General features: G+C 36.9%; 1 protein-coding gene across 1 annotated transcript in view; it reads right to left on the bottom strand.

Annotated features, from left to right (window-relative positions):
* Window positions 1–2538: 2538 nt before the first annotated feature.
* AHI1 (Abelson helper integration site 1) overlaps window positions 2539–17205 on the bottom strand; it is a 90017-nt gene continuing 75350 nt past the window's right edge. Inside the window, exons 24-25 of the mRNA XM_082302744.1 lie at window positions 7103–7182; window positions 2539–3580 (exon numbers count right to left, since the gene is read on the bottom strand). Of these exons, the coding sequence (XP_082158870.1) occupies window positions 3343–3580; window positions 7103–7182 (318 nt within the window). The 3' untranslated portion in view covers window positions 2539–3342. The remainder of the gene's footprint in view (window positions 3581–7102; window positions 7183–17205) is intronic.

Here is a 17205-nt window from a genome sequence, read left to right as displayed (position 1 = left end):
TGTTTTTGCCTTAGTCTGTTCCCGCCTTAAATGAAGTATTTCCTATTCACCTGAGTAATTAGAGCAGAAGGATGTAGTGAATGAAGTGCCTCATTATCAAGTTTGCATCCACAGTCCCTGCAGAATGGCTACCATGCCGGCTATTTTTCATAGCTGTCTGCTTTTGCTTGTAATGGGCCATTGTTAACCCTAAATGATCCTGACATTCAATTCTCCATCAGACAATTGCGTCCAGCCGGCAGATTTAGTTCACTAGTCAACAGAGACTTTCGGTTGTCATGTTCCTCTGTGTTCTCATTAGCCCTTGTTTGACTGTGATCCATCCCCTACTGCCTTCTGAATTAAGTGATGCTACAAATACACTTATTATGTTTTATGATGTCTGTTCCTCAAATTATTTTAAGGAAAAAAACTAAATGCAATTTGATGGCTATTGGGAAACACAGGAAAAACGTGGCCATCCATTTTCTTCTGCATTGCTGATTTATGCACAGTTCTCGGTATCTCTGCCATATCATAAAAACATAATATCAAGTGTATGGTGTAACCACATACACAAAACCTACAAACACCAGAACAATGAAAGACCCACGACGCTGCTATTGCAAGGCAGCTATAAGTACCTAATATTCACACTTTTTAAAGCAACATTTTATCTGGTTTGTTCCAGTAATGAACTCATGTCACCCTCTAAGGAAGTCTCACAGAGACTGTTGTAACTCTTGCATTTTAATTCACACGTCATGGCTCAGGGAGAAATTTTGCAGGACACTCGTAATGCTTCATCTAAAAAAAAAAAAAGGAAAATTTTCAGTAGGCAATCTGAATCCTTCTGCAATTCTTGTCTTCCACTGAAATTTAAGTCCTCTATGTACATAGACAATATTCAGCAAATGTATATGATATTCACTGTAAAGTGATTTTAGAAAATATATAGATTGCATTAACACAGAAACAAGAATTATACAAAGTTTTTAAATTGGAAACTTCTTTTTAAATCATTATGCTAATCCAAACTGTTTAAAAGTTTTATCCTTTTTTGTAAATTTAAAATCCCAACAGCAGTGTCTGAAGAATAAAGACTCTACTAACACCAAAAGGCAGTTCTTCTTAAAATGAATGTATTGGTCATATTTCTGAACAAAAGGTAAAATCTGTCTTTGCCATTGTGCCATGCTCATAATTTGTTAAAGAGGTTTTAGGGTGAAGGCTCTAATTTTAATACCGAAGGATCATAGACTTTTAAAAATTTCAGATATTTTTGTTCCTTTTCTGTTAAATGAATGCAGAAAACTAGCACCACAGTGACACTGTGTATAAAGGAATAGAAGTCTCTAACCAACCATGTGGTAGGGAAGAAAAAAAATTATAGAAGCAAAACAAAAGCTATTGCAATTACAAATAAACATTATGAAAAGTTTATTTTCAACTCCTGCATTTTCATGTTTGGCTCTTATCTGATTCCTTCTGCTTAATTGTTATTTGGAACTGTGCCTTGGAAGACACTACTGCTGCCTCTCCTCTCAATTTGGAAAGTGTGGCAAAGCAGCTCTATTCAGCTTCAGAGCAGTGAACATAATTGGAGCCCTAGTTCGCAAGCATGAAAGGAGGTGCTGTGCCTTTGATTAGAACTACCATCTCTCTGTGGTGTTTATCTGAAGTGTTATTTCTGTCTTCAGTGTCGACAATGGCAAATTAACATTTTACAATGCTTTCCAATGAGCTCCCAGATCTTGGCTACTGCTCAGCTCTCCCTGACGTGGAGCCTGATGTCACGTTCTGCCCTTGTTTTAAACGTGACCCAGGACATTTTAAGAAATGCAAGATGTCAAGATTTTTCCTCTTTATAAAATCTCTAAATGCCACATGTCACACAGGATGATGAGCTGAAACACACTGCAGGGACATAGGAGGTGGGGAGTCTTGACAGAATCAGGCAGCCCCAGGACTAAGGTAATTTTACACCACCTCTGACCGGGGAAAGACACATTGCTAAGTTTCCAGTACACATATGCAAGCCCCATTCAGGGCAGGGCTCCATGCACATACTCCAGGCAGAGCAAAGTTAGGACTGCTGGCAAATAACAACTACCAGTGGGCCAAAAAAAGAGTATTTGCTGCTGTGCTTTACTAGAAAGAAAAACGTTTACAGGTTTTTCTGGCTTCAAAACATGTGCAAGGAAGGTATTACAATATACAGCAACTAGTTCTCTGCATCTGGGTGCATTTCACACATCAGTGCCCACCATTGTTATTTTCACTTCTTTTTTTAATGGAATCAAGTGCCCTGTCTACTAAATAAGGGCTTTCTAATTTTATGTTATTTATTGCTTCAGAGGGGGAGGAGAAAGAATTTCCTAGCAGAGTAAAAATAAACTGGACATCATCAGCCAGAAAAAATACCAACACTAACTGATAGAAAGTGTTCTGTTTAATATAAAATATAAATTATTTAACACCGTAGATAATTAGTGAATTCAATAGTAAAAGTTCACAAAACAATACTCAAGTAAAAAAATAGATTAATGATGCTTACAAGTGAATAAGGACTACAAGTAAAACAAACAGCACAGTTGGATATGAAATATTTCATTCAGACAAAAGAAAGTACATTTGGCAAGACTGCTGCCACAGCAGCCAGGAACTCTGACAAAACTGCAGTGAATCTTTACTATGTGCAGCACACCTCATTTGAAAAATATAACTGCCTGGAATTTGCAACACTAATATATTTTAATAAGAACAAGTAGTCCTACTGAAGACAGTGTAGTTGCATAGGTAGTTATTCCACAATTCCCTTCAGAGCTGCAAAATGCAGTCCAAACAGATATTAGATGTCAGGAAAATATTTTTTAAAAGCTTATGTTTTCAGGTACACCTTAATGTCAGCACTCCTTTGGTTTTTTACCATTCTGAACACTCTTCTATTTTACTTAAAGCATACTTTAAAATGCTAATTTAATAACTTACGTAGTGGTTGGGCTTGTTTTGCTCTAGACCACATTTTTTCACTTGATTCTCTGCTCCCAATGGATTGATCTACAGCCCACATAAATGCCTAAGTGAAGGTTTAATCAGATATCAAATTAGGAAACAGGGTATTTGACAGTTTCAGTTCTTTTCCAGTCCAGTGAGGAGCTGAACCTCCAAGTTCTGTTGATTTCAAGGAACCCAGGGCAAAAGTCATCCAAAACTGGTTTGCACCATTGATGAGTCACAACTGGTACCATTTTGCATATTTAAGTATTTTAATTTCTTTGTTTGTTGTTAGTCCTAGAGGAGAGATCATAATTGCAGCCTTCAACATGTCTAATGAACATCACCCCAGTATTCAGAAATAAATTATGCCTCTGCGTCATGGCATTCGGGCTCAAAGGCAATATTTGTCCTTCCATTTGTGCCTAAGTTTGAGCCTCTTGCTGCCTTTTTCTTCTTCTTCTTCAATTCCACCCCATGGGATGTAGGTTCGTTTTCAACACCATTAGCTGTAACTGATGACAGAGGAGTATCGACACTCATTAAGTTGTGCTGATTTTCTCTCTCATTCCTTTGTATCCTTTTCTTCTTTTCCTTTGTACCTCTAGAGGAAGGTGGATATAAAAAGAGTAAAAGAAACACAAAGTTAGCCCGAATTTAGAGCTTTTTCCACCTACAGTTGATGTGTTAGAGCAATTGTCTGCCTACCCTCTTGAGCACAATGCTGAAACAACTACAAAAACTACTGTTCCACAGCAGAACAAAGACAGAAAAACCATGAAGACAAAATATGAGACCACTCCACTAGTCTACTTTTTATCATAGCATTGCTTTCAAAAGAACTGCTCATGATCTTAAAAATCAGCTCGTCTTGATCAATAGACAACAGATGTAATTTAAAAATACAAATTACCAGTCTCCTCCTCTCATAAAAGCAATTGCACTTGTTTTTTTTTTTACTTTCCTAAGCTCAGACACCAAAATACTTACAATTAAGGAGACATTCCTGCTTTATTTATGCAACAAGAGTAAGACAGGCAGTCAAAGTATATAAGATTAGTTTTTCCATTTTAATTTGTCTGAATGAGGACAGTCAGAAATCACTTTAATGTCTATTTATGCTTATCAGCCTTCATACAGTGCCAAAAGGATCAGTCAAGTTCCTGTATCCCAGTTAATGCCTCTAACTGGTCTTGCACATGACGGCAGGGATTATGCAGATGTTACACCACTTCCACCATGAATTCCCACTCTTGGCAGAAGTTGCAACTTTCTATTCGACTCTAACCTTTCAAAGGAAGGTACTGTCTTTGTTAAAAATTTGTATTGTGCCTAGTACAAAGGGGTCTTGGTTTATGGCCTGAATTGTTATGTTTAATGCGGCTCAAACACATAAGCAAATGGATGAATCGAGACTGATGAATGTAATGTGTCTTTTCCACAAGTGCTGCACTGTTGATGATACTGTCCTAATGTAATCAGATTTTATAGATGAAAACGTTTACACATCAGCCTTGTTAATGAACTGATGAATATCTGCCTGTAGTTGGAAGGTGTTTTTAAGCTAAACTGTACACTTATGAATACGCAGATTGCTGCAGCTCTAGTACTGGAACATCCTAAGGAAAAGGTTCTGGAGTCTAAGACCCTCTGTGTTAGGATTCCTAGAACAATTTGAGAAGTACTGCTGCATGACAAAATTGGGATACAAAGTCATAATTATTCAGTGATACAAGTACCAATGTACCAAACCGAGTGTTCAGCTGGGTCTCGTGTAAATTTATGCAGAGAGCAGTACCTAGTGCAGCTCAGCAAAACCACACAATGGGAACATGTCTAAGGACATAATGGCTGCACTGACAAGTAGCAGCTAATCATTAATATTCAAAGAGTAAGGTTAATATGCTATTTCCAATATAAAGCTACTCTAATTTTGAGAAGCAGTTTTTATCTTTTTATTATTTGAACATCAGATGTGATGATGCATCAAAACTTAGATTAAAAACACTTAGCATCTAGAGTCTGCAGAAGACACATTAACTGTTTGGCTAAGATAAAAGTCTACTACCACCTTGTATAAAATTTGTTTTCCTATTGCAAAACCATATTTTCCACGCAGAAATTCTCAAAAAATAGACATTTTATAAGGACTTGCCATTCATGTTCTTTTAGAGCAGGTATTGTGGCCATAGTGAACAATATTGTTCTAATAAGCAAGCCAGCAATCATTCATTTGGCTTAGTGAGTTGTGCAGGTGTTAAAGTTTCACTTCTCCATATCGAAAGTGTCTACTTGGCAACCACATCTCACTTGATTCTTATGAATTATGCAGTAAATAAATTTCATATCATATATGTCAATGTGACATGCATATTAAGTGTATTTCCACAGAAACCAGGAAAATAATAGTATTAGGTGGAGCAACTATTTAAGTACAGATTGGATTGGATCTCAAGTCATGTTGATATTGCTGTTAGATGCTGAAATATAAAACTTTTCCAGTTAAGATGGCAATACTTGCATGCATATAAATTTTTAAGGATATTTCAAGACACATTGACTGCAGTGAGCAAGGAAACTACAATCCAGTCAGAGCCCTGGCAGGTCATGTTTTTTTTAACAGTAAAGTCAGAGTTTTAATGAAAAATAGGTAGCCATGATTCTGAACTGTTTTATTATCTGATCTGTGCTGTATAAATACCTATAAACAGAAATACTGAGAGTTTTTCAAACTAGTGGTATAAGCAGTATCAGAGGATCCTCTTCTCTTCTAGCTCTCAAAATAAGTTAACAGCTTGTAGTCTTTTGTGAAAAAAACCTGGTATATGTGGTCACTGCTTTGAAGTGCCATGACATGGAGCATGCATGAATTCAGACTGGAATCTCCATGACGCTCCTGCTCCCTATAGTTCAGGATGAGGGAGCACATTCTACTGACTCAAGCATGTAGGTGTCTTCTCTCACCTTTTTGAAATGTAACTGAAGTGATTTTGGGGCTCTATGCCTTTGGTGTGACATATTCTCAGGATACCCTTAGTTTCCATTAAAGTGAACATTTGTATTTGGTATGACTCAAAATTCTTGAATTTGCTTATATCATTTGTGATTCCACACTTTAAATCTGGGGTCCCCTATTTTTCAGTGGATGCCCTGGAAAGGTCACTCAAAATAATTGTTTCCTGAAGTTCTACCAATGGAGTTGAGTCATCCCAAATTTTTGATACTGACTTCTAACAGACTGTGTCAACCGCCACAGTAACTGTGCTTTTACAGCATTTCCTTCCTTAATGTCTATGCTATCAGAATAGTTGTGCCCAAAATTCAACACTGAGTTCTGTCAATGTGTAGTTGTACAGCCTATTTCTCATTGTACATGAGGGTTAAACTTTCCACTCACAATTTATTTTCAAATCTAGATACAGCTGGACAAACAAAATTCAGATTTAAAGGCAGGTTAAAATTAGGTATGTATCTGCATCTACAGCATAATGCACAGATTATTTATATGAGGAGGGAACCAGTCTGGAAAATGATCAGTGAAATAACTTTGCTTAGGTGACACATACAATGGCAAACATGGGAAGTATTTTCAAATATCAATTTTTGAAGCATAAATGGTTGCAATAGCTAAAGATATTGTGGAAGCTCTTGTTCAAAATGCTGAGAGCTTATCTGCTTACAGCTTTCACACAACGCAGAGATACGATTTTTAAAAAATGCAAGTGTTAACATCAAAAGTGTTGCTGGCATCTTCTTAGAATGTGAAAACCCTTTGGAATTTACGTTAATTAATTATTAGAAGGTGCAAAAATAGTTTGCAGTCTGCAGCAATAAAATCCTAATAGATAGCTAAGGGATGCCACTGAACAACCACATATCCCAGAGTTTTGATTGTTATGTACATTATAGTCCTTGGCCTTTATGTTCATATACATATGGAGATGTGCATATGTATATGAACTGTTATTTCCTTCGCATTTTGGGTGTGAAGCACTCTCTGACTGATCACCCAAAAGCTAACTTCTTGTTTTGCTTTAAAAAAAAAATAACCCTTCCAACATTTCTCTCAGTTTTCAAACAGCAGGTGGGAAATAACACTGCAATTTTTTAAGCATTTCTTGCTTACTGTGTTGCAGATGAGTCTCTATCTGGGTCATATTTGGAGATAAATTTTAGGTCCCCTGACTTACTGGTGACTGGTGTCATCTGTAAAAGAAACAAAAAAAGCAGGAAGGTAAAAAGACGACAGACAACGGGGCCAACACATGTGCATAGAAAACCCACCAGCTTCCTGAATAGGGAGAGAATATACCTCGTTTGAAAAAGAATGTCTATCAGCCATAAAATGTTAACTCCTATGTGGTTACAAACAAGGAAACAGTGCCCTGCTATAAAAAAAAGCTACTTGCAAATAAAAGAAAGTTTTCAGGTATGTGTAGAAACAAGAGGTTATGAATCTGCTTGAAGCCAGCTTAAAACACACACTGTCTTAAAAGAATTGTTATTTGTGCTACTACCAGTGAAAAAGCAGAATGCTAAAAAGCCTTCTTATTGCATAGTTTTCACAAGGAAATCCTATCTTCTTTAAGCCTGCAAGTTTAATTCAAAAGCAGTTCAAATCACGCCAGGTGACCTTGTAATTCCGAGCTAGAAAGATTCCCCAAATCTGGAAAAGTAAATTCTCTCATTTCCCAAGTAATTAGTACAACTTGCAAACAAACTCTCTACAAACAAACCTCTTCTAATTCTAAAAGGTCTCATACTTAATTAAAGAATTCCCATAAGGAAATGTGAGTGTCCTCCCTGAGTCTTCAGGGACAGGTTATTTTATTAGTTTAATATTATTTTCTACTGACTTAGAATAAACAGGATCAAGCTCCCATTGACTTACTGAATTCATACATTTACACTGCCCACAACAACCATGTTCAAACATTAGTCATTAGAATTAGTCTGCTGTAAAAACACAGATTGCTGGATTAGTTTGGACAAAAGTCAGCCTATTAGAATACAATAATGTAGCATTGACAAGACTAGGAAGAAAAATCATCTACTTCACACACAAAATCCTCGTTAATACAGTAATAAACTTGAGACTAAGTAAATGGTAAAAGTAAACACAAAAGAAGGAAATATAATACCACTGATATGAAAATACAAGGGAGTGTTGTAAAGGGAATGACTCCAAGTAATTAATACTTCCTTCAGCATTTATAACCTCATGGTTCCTTGCCATACACAATCATGAATTCACTTTGTTTGCAGTCAAAACAAATTCTTTTTCAGAAAATCCTGTGTGAATGAGTCAAATCATTTTTAGCCTCCTTTTTGAGTAAATATTACAGAATCTTCTCACTGTACTAATACTATAATCAAATATGAACCATTCCAAAGAACAATGGAGTAGAATTCCCTAAAGTGCTACTACAGAAGACTGACCTCTTATAAAAAATAGACTAAGATTTTTAATACTTTCAGACACCTAAACACCCAAAATTATCCTTGTTTTACAGTTAGAAGATTAAAGTATCCACTAAATTTAGCTGCTTAACTGAAAGCTCTTACGATCTGTTTTAAAAGCAACTCATCACATAGCCTTTCATATATTAAAGCACAGCTTTTTAGTACGAGTACCAAGGAAAGAAGAGCACACAATTGGAGACACTCAAATAGCTGCGTTCACCTCACATGGCAACTCATGAGAATTCCTAGGTCTGTGAAGACGGACTCCCAACACTCCACAGTACTGTGTGTGACAGATTTCTTACTTTATTCCTACAACCTTTCAAGCATGTAACAAAGGAGGAACTAGATACTAGATCTGTTTGAAGCAGATCTCGCTCCCACTACCTCCTTTTGTCTGTTCCACACACCTTTGTGTCCCTCTTAGCCTACTCCTTGACCTACTTTTCCCATCCTAGTGATGTAAGAAGTAGCAGTACTGAAGAAACTAGGGGAACAGTGGCAGATGCACAGAGGCAGTGCAGGAGCTGGTTAAGCAAGGGGATGCAGCATCAGGAGGAAGAAGTGAAGGCTGGGAAAAAAGGCAGGAAGTATTTGGCTAAGGAGGTGTGGGAACACACTGGGAACTCACTAAGGACATGTCAATGTAAGGAGCAATCCAGGGAAGGCTGGAGTATGGAGGAGCTGAAGAGGCTGTTGATCTAATCTTTGTCCATTTCTAAACCTCTCCACCACTTACTATGCTTGAGCAGATCTCCCATGAAGTTCCAAACAGCTGTGCACTATCGTCACTGCTTCTGTATTAAGATGCAGTAAAGCTGATGTTGGAACAGGCATGGTGAGAGCCATGACTCTCATCCAGATCGCAGAGCTTAAATACTAGTATCGTATTACTAGGGCAGTGTTTGCTTTAAAGAAAAACACCCTAATGTTTCAGATACTTATGAATATTTTTCTGATCACAAGACCAAATACTGAACACTGTATAAAAAATGAGATCCTTTGCAGAGTGCCACTAATGGTGTTCAATTTTGCTGCTATGTTCTAATTCTCCCCGTTTGTGAGATCCAGCCCACCATAAGGAGAAGAGAACATTAGTTCATGTCAACTGTAGAAGCTTGGATTTTCTCAAGTTTCTTTAGCTTTATGATCATAGAAATTGTAAGAAAATATGTATTTTTCTTTCCTAAAGGGCTTGCTTGCTTTACAGCTCTTTTATTTTATACTGAAGTTCTCTCTTGCTTGCAACACAAGAAGCAACCTAGGCAATATAAATAAAAGCAAAATACACAAAAAGCATATCAAGTTCCTGATCCCTGCTGTAGAATCCACAGCAGTAAATCAAGCACTAAACCCTTATTGTGCAACTTGTGGGACCAATCAGGTATTTCAGAACACACTTTCTAAAAGAACCTGAAGCAGAGGGCATCTAAAGGAAATACTAGGGACAAAGTCTCATCCTAAGTCTACATCTTTGGAGTGCTTTCCTCTAGGCTGTGCACAGTTGGCCCTAAGACTGATGGTCTGCAGAGGTTCTCTGGCAGACTAAGAAGTAGATGGACAGAATACAGTGGTGTGGGAAATCTATTCAGATGATTCAAGCCATGACAGTAAATGAGTTTGCTCTATAGCCTACAGAGGAACTCTCCCATAGAAGCTGTTTCTACAGAACTTGATCTAATTAAAAATTCATTGGATCACAGATGGCAAGAATGAACATGTCTCTGATGCCTTTTCAGACGCGTCTTTAGGACACTAGACTCAGTATTAGGTTTGTATTTTGTTTTCAATTATGCAGTCCATGGATATAAGATTCACAGCCATGTATTTAACTCCCCAAAACTATGCCAATGTCTGCTGTCAAAACTGTTCTAACAAGTCAAGTTTGGGGGAAATGTTGTGACACCACACCACACTCATCATTTTCTTTCCTGCTATTCTGCACCCGTCCACACATTTCCCCATTAAATGAACAACTGGAAGAGGCCTTTGCTAGCAGAATTACATGTACTTCTTTTGCCTTGACCTTCCTATTTAAAATGCAATTAACTTAAAATTGCTTCTCCCCCTCCCTAGCGTTTTTAAAGAACAAGCCTATCTAAATCAGACTGACCATGTTCTAGCCCTTATATCTAACAGTATTAGCTTAGCTGTGAGAATCTAGCAGCACTGTGGCTCTGTATACAAGAGACACATTGGCATGAATTTCTCTCTTTTGCATAAAAGGGAAAATCTGTTGGGTGAAAACTGTAGTCATGGCTTAACACTAACAAATACTGCATCTCAGAAATGAAATCCACTGTATGAGCTTTTCAGGGATAACAAAAGGAGGAGGAAGAGTGGGGAAAAGACACTTGAGATTGAAACAGTATGTTTTAGAACACCTGTTTCCAGTCCTGCAGCCTTGGGCTCTGGGAATTTATATGGGGTCACAGCTTTGCATCAACATTTGCATAAAAATAGTTCAATTCTCTTCAGAAAGAGGCTATGAGGACCCAAGGAGAAAAATGGAGAAGGGAGAAGTTAGCTTTCTCCTGAGACAATATGTGTCACTCAACAGCATTTTTAGTTCTGCTTGACCAATTCAGTGGCTCAGTCTGATTCTTCTGATCTTTAAACAGACCAGTCACCTACAGAAAATGTCTATGCATGAAATTTCACCTTTACTTTTTTCCCCCAGCAGGTATTAATTTGGTTGTAAACCAGATACCTTCTCTTTCAATGACTCAAATAATACTATAGACAGAGCCATAAATATTTTTGAAACAGAACACGTAGCTACCAGTTTACAAATAAAGTAGCACCACACATGCTTAAAGAGAGAGTAATTCAACTTGCAGGAGCAGCTGACAGGCTGGAGGGAAGGGATGCCATCCAGAGGGACCTTGAGAAGCTTGAGAGCTGGGTCTAAGCAAACCTCATGAAGTTCAACAAAGTGAAGTACAAGGATCTACAGCTGGGTTGTGGCAATCCTAGACACACCTACAGGCTGGGCAGAGAAGTGGTTGAGAGCAGCCTTGTGGAGAAGGATTTGGGGGTGATGGTTGATGAAAAACTCAACATGAGCCAGCTGGGTGTGCTCACACCCAGAAAGCCAAACAAATCCTAGTCTGTATCCAAAGGAGTGTGGCCAGCAGGTCATAGGAGGTGATTCTGCACCTCTACTCTGCTCTTGTGAGACCCCACTTGGAGCTGGAGCAAGTCCAGAGAAGGGTCACAAAGTTGATAAGGGAACTGGAGCACCTTGCTTACAAAGACAGGCTAAGAAAGTTGGGGCTGTTCAGCCTGGAGAAGGCTGAATGGAGACCTCATAAAACCTTCTGGTATCTGAAGGGGGCCTACAGGGAAGCTGGAGAGGGACTCTTTGTGTCCTGATTTCAGCCAAGGCAGGCTTAAATTTTGTGCAACAGCTGGGAGGGGCATGGCCAGGATCCAGATGTGATAGGACCTCACATCATTGCCAGGGATAGGGGGAGAAGGACTTTTGGAGAAGGGTGTTCCTTCCAGTCAGAAACTTGGTGGGGGGAAGCCATCTGGCACTAACTTATTGTAGCAGGCTCCACAGTGAGCATTTCTGGATGTGAATCACTCTCTCTTTTGTACACTTTTGTTATTAATATTACTGCTGTTGCTGTTCATTTTCTTATCTCATTGCTGTTTACAGTAAATTGTTCTTATCAAAACCCACGATCTTCACCTTTTGTGCCTCCAATTCTCAACTTCATCCCAGCACAGTGGAAAGCGGGGGAGGAAGCAGGAGCAAGAGAGGGGTGTGTGGATCGGGAGAGCCTCCATGGGGGAAGTGAATTGGGAAGTACCATTCCTAAACTACAACAGCCTGTAATGATAGGACAAGGAATAATGGGTACAAATTGAGAGAGGGGAAACTTAGGTTAGATATTAGGAGGAAATTTTTTACTGTGAGGGTGGAGAAACACCGGAGCAGGCTGCCCAGGGAAGTTGTGGATGCCCCAACCCTGCCAGTGTTCAAAGCCAGGTAGGATAAAGCCTTGAGCAACGTGGTCTAGTGGGAAGCGTTCCTGCCCATGGCAGAGGGAATTGGGACTAGATGATCTTTAAGGTCCATTCCAACCCCGTCATATTTCATGATTCTAATTCAAACAGTACAAACTGCATTTTAAAGGAAAAACAGAGTACCAAGAAATAGGAAACTAAAGAACTCAAAAGCTGAAATATGTTAATGTTGGGTAAGGATTAAGAAAAATAGCCCATTCCTCATAGATGGTGCCATAGTAACATTTCCTTCAGATGAATGATTTCTTAAAGAGTAATCAAAGTCATTACTACTTCAAAAGTAGGTTTGTAAAGATATATCTATTTTATAATATATTCAACAATTTATGTGGAAGACTACACAGCAGCTTTGCAGACTGGTTCTAGAAAAGCACAGTTTCTGTCAGCCCAGATGTCAATACCTTCAGAAAGAGAGATCTGTAATCACATTACCAAGGAATGAAGCTCAGAATTATGAACTTCACTATAATACATTCTAATTCAATTGAATATCACCTTTTTTCATATCTGCTCTCTCTGAACCTTGAAAATGAACACATTCCATAGTGTGTCAAAAGTCTTCAGCTCTATTGACTGCAGGAGTTTCATTGTATTAATTCCATAGTGTTTCCCTCATTAGCATAATCACATCTTCCTATTTCTCCTCTCCTCTTCCTAAAAGATAATAATTCTCTGAAGTGTTCCCCAGTAACCTGAAGAAAGGTACCATTAATGGAGAAAATAGAAAAAGCACAAACTATAAACCAGAAGTTTTTGATGAAACTAATAGAAAAATTTCTAGCTATTATTTTTGAAATATGGAACAAGTTTTCTATGCTTTTTAAAATTTAAGATTAAATAAATAAATTTTAAGCCCATAAAATCACCCACATTTCCACAGCTCAAGCCCAGGGGAAAAGCAACAATTGCTTGGCAGGTTAGTTTCAGGCACACTGGGCTACGTATTCACAAAGTCTGACAACAACCTCCTCTAGGGGAAGAAGAGTGAGACCATGAATTATTTTTCTGAACACTGATAATCCCAAACTTTGTTTAAATATACATGGAACAAAGTTTTGATGACCTTTGGGTAGATCATTCAAATTGTGCAACAATAATGTGGTTCTTGCCAGTAAGCCTTTTCTTTTATTTTCTATTTTACATCTTGGCATTGTTTTCCGAAGATAAACGTACCAGAAAGAATACTTTCTTACACTTTTAATGGAAGTTTTAAATTGACTGTTTTGTTTTTCTCTATTACTACTTCCTACTATTCTCATGTAACATGGAATTGCATACTTCATAGTCAGAATCCAGTTACCTGCATTTCATGTAGTGAGTGGCAGGCCATTGAATTATAAAGCATGTTCGCAAGATCTTATAGCCAGCAGAAAATTTCTGATTAAAAAAAAAGGACACTCTATTGACATTGAAATGTTTCTGATTGGCCAAAATTTTGCAAACCCCACATTCTGGTTTCTAATAGAACCCTATCTGAATTCCTGTCCTTCATCTTAAGGAACTTGAAAACAACACATTAACTGGAGCAGCCAGATGATAAATCCATCTCTATTTCTTGGAATTCTTCATCAGTGCAGCAAGACTTTCACTCCATGAAATTTCTATTGTCAGTTTACATGCATGTTGTAATTAAAGATGATTATGACCTAATTTTGTGGCTTAGGAGTTAAGTAACTCATAAGGCAGGAAAACAAGGTTTGCATAAAATTATTATGTTATGAATGCAAAACTGATGGTAGAAAGTATTTTGAAAGAAAGTTCTTTGAACTAAAGCTTTTCTAAAAATTATTTACAAAGATTAATATTGGATCTTAAGTATTACACCCTCTTGTAATGTTAATAATTCCACTTTATTCACTCATAAAGCTCTGACGATTAGCTAGATATGCATGTGTAATATCTGCAGTTGGAAAACTATTTTTAATTAGACTATCTGGTATTCTCAGTAATTAAAACCGTAGTCATAGTCAATATTTTAAGTGCTTATTTAGTCTTGAATGGTAGCAAAATCTCACAAGTAATTGCTATGATGATTTTCATAGTAACTGTTTTGCAGTCTTAACAGTGCTAAACATTTGAGTAATCCTCAAAGACACCCAGAAAGAACAATAAATATAGCAGACCTAGGTATAACGAAGAACTTGGGAAAACATGTCTGTGTCCAAAAAACAAACACAATCAAAAAATTAAGTTATATTTTCCTGCTTGTGTCAACAATTTAAGCAACAACTTAATTACTCCATAAATATTTTTGGATTAAAAAAATTAAAGCTTTTCTTCCAAAGCAAAAAAAAAAACAAAAAACAAAAAAACAAAACCAAAAAACACAAAACACAGAGTATTACAAAGTAATGGTTTTTCTTATTTCCCATATAAAGGAAATTGGCATTTCCCTTCATTGAGTCTTATAATGAAAAAAAATGAAAGGAATAGGAAGAAGAGTTGCTGTGTCACTGCTGCAAGACAGGAACTGCCATAACCGATGAGCCCCCTCAGTGGTCACCTTAGCAGTTTTGTCTCAGAAGCCTCTGCCTAAATTGCCTAAAGCCAAAGCCCTGCACAAGTTTCATTCATTCTGGCAAATAGCTGAATGACAAGTTATTTCTCCTATGCAGAACTCTGCAGCTTTTGTAAACCTATTACACTTCAAGGCATCGTAAGTCTTACAGAGATTTGAGTCATCATTTGATTCAACTCACTATCTTCTTGATGGTTTATACGGTCCTGATGTGACTTGAAATTAAAATAAATCCTCCACATCGTGTTTCCCAGTCATTCAGATGCTTTTGAAATCTCAGCCATTACCTCAGCCTAAAACGTGTTATTAAAGCAATTAATCCCTAAGCGTACTCATGTAAGAGTGTCTTGTAGTAGTTGAGCTCACCAGGGTAACTAAGCATGGCCTAAACAAAAATTTCCTTCTACTGATAGTAGATGTGTTCCATTCCAGCTTAATGCTCCCTGATCTTGTTTAACAGCAGAAGGAAAGAAAAATAAAAGAAAGAAGAGTGCACTGACTTCACATCAGGTACTACTTTGTACACTCTCTTCACTGCTCATTCTTTGCCAGTTTAATATATAATTTTTAAATAATTTTAATATAAATCCAATAATTTTATATAAATTATAGGATTTTATATAATAATACAAGATATTATATTATTATCGATTAATAATATATGATATAATTTTTCCCAGGACCTGTTTCATAACCTTCCTCTGGACTCTTTATGATTTTGTAGTGCCTTTGGCTGCTGTGCAAAATAAAAAGCAATTTTATTGTATTTTCTTGGTTTTGGACTGTTAATGTACATTTGATTAGTTATATCCTTTGAATATCTGTAGGTACTATATAGACTACTACAAAATTCCAACTAATTATTTAATATGCAGTTAATTTAACTCAAGGTACAAGCAGAATTTGAGTAAAGAGCATTTGAATTAAACATTATTAAAACTGAGTGTTACTAAAACAAGTACTACTAGTAATACAAAAACTAGTGTTAGAAAAGTATGTCAACCACAGACACTTGAGAAATTCTAAGCAATCAAAACTAATTAAATGTTGCTTCTCACAAAGCTGAATAACAAGTATTGGTTGCAAATGTTAGTAACTGTAGTTGGTGTACATAAAAGTATTTTGATACAGTAAATTTACTAGATTCCTACCAGATTAAAACAGAAAAAAAGATGTGGATAACAATGACCAAGTCTAACAACAGTAGCACTTGTCTCTCTTCTAATCTAGATATGAGTGAAACTGGGTGATTATAACAACATATTCCCTCTGGGATATTCTCCTTGCCTCTAGCAAAGTAGACAATTAATGAAAGAAATCTTCAGTAATGTAATTTTTTCCATATTTATTCTAGTCTGCCTTTACAGAAGCATCTAGAAGTAATGCACCCTTGTCTTTCCTGGACAATGGTTTGGCTAGGAGTTTCTCAGCTACAGAGAGGTAAAGGATACTTCAGATTAATTATTACTATTCAGTTTAGTGATTTATTCCATTTTCCAAGTATAGTTAGGAACAAAACACTTCGTAATTCGATTTATAGCAGTTGGCTTCAAGAAGGCAGCTGGCTTCAACAAGATCACCAAGTGAGTAATCTGTACTCTATAATTTATTAAATGCTACCTCTCTATATTCACTGACTAAAAACAGAAGCTGCATAAAAAAGGTCAATAGAAATAGCCTTGAGTGTTTTAACCTTGAACACTGCAATGTCTTTTCTAGCCTAAATAATTCTATGATTCTATACACTACGGAGCAAAGAATAGATCAATTATCTGAGAAAAAAGTCCCCAAAAGTTGTAACTAAGCAACATAGAATATGTTCAGAGTTTTCCAAATCAGACACAAAATACTGGATTCAATTTTAGAAAAGTACATGGAAAAGTCAAATAATTTAAAAGAAATCTGAACACCACTTTTTAAGTAGTTGTGTTAGTACCATTTCAGTAAACGAACAGTTGTGGAAAGCACACTTATTAAGGATACAAACATTTCAAAATAAAAATTTCTTAAATTCTAACACTTGTTGAACTAATTTTTTATTACTTTTTTTCCTAGAAATTATCCCATGCTTTAAGACAATCATCAGTCTTATTTCACAGAAGGGAAACATAAGCATGCAAAGTTTCTAATCTCCTGGAGAAGTAAGTGTCAATTGGCCTGCTTTGCACATAGCAGAATCTCTAAAGGTGAGGTAAACATCAAACGTCTATTTT

The sequence above is a fragment of the Coloeus monedula genome, assembly GCF_965178545.1.
Source record: "Coloeus monedula genome assembly, chromosome: 2".
Lineage (NCBI taxonomy): Eukaryota > Metazoa > Chordata > Aves > Passeriformes > Corvidae > Coloeus > Coloeus monedula.
The sequence above is the reverse complement of the archived record's forward strand: the minus strand, read 5'-3'. Positions and strand labels throughout refer to the sequence as shown.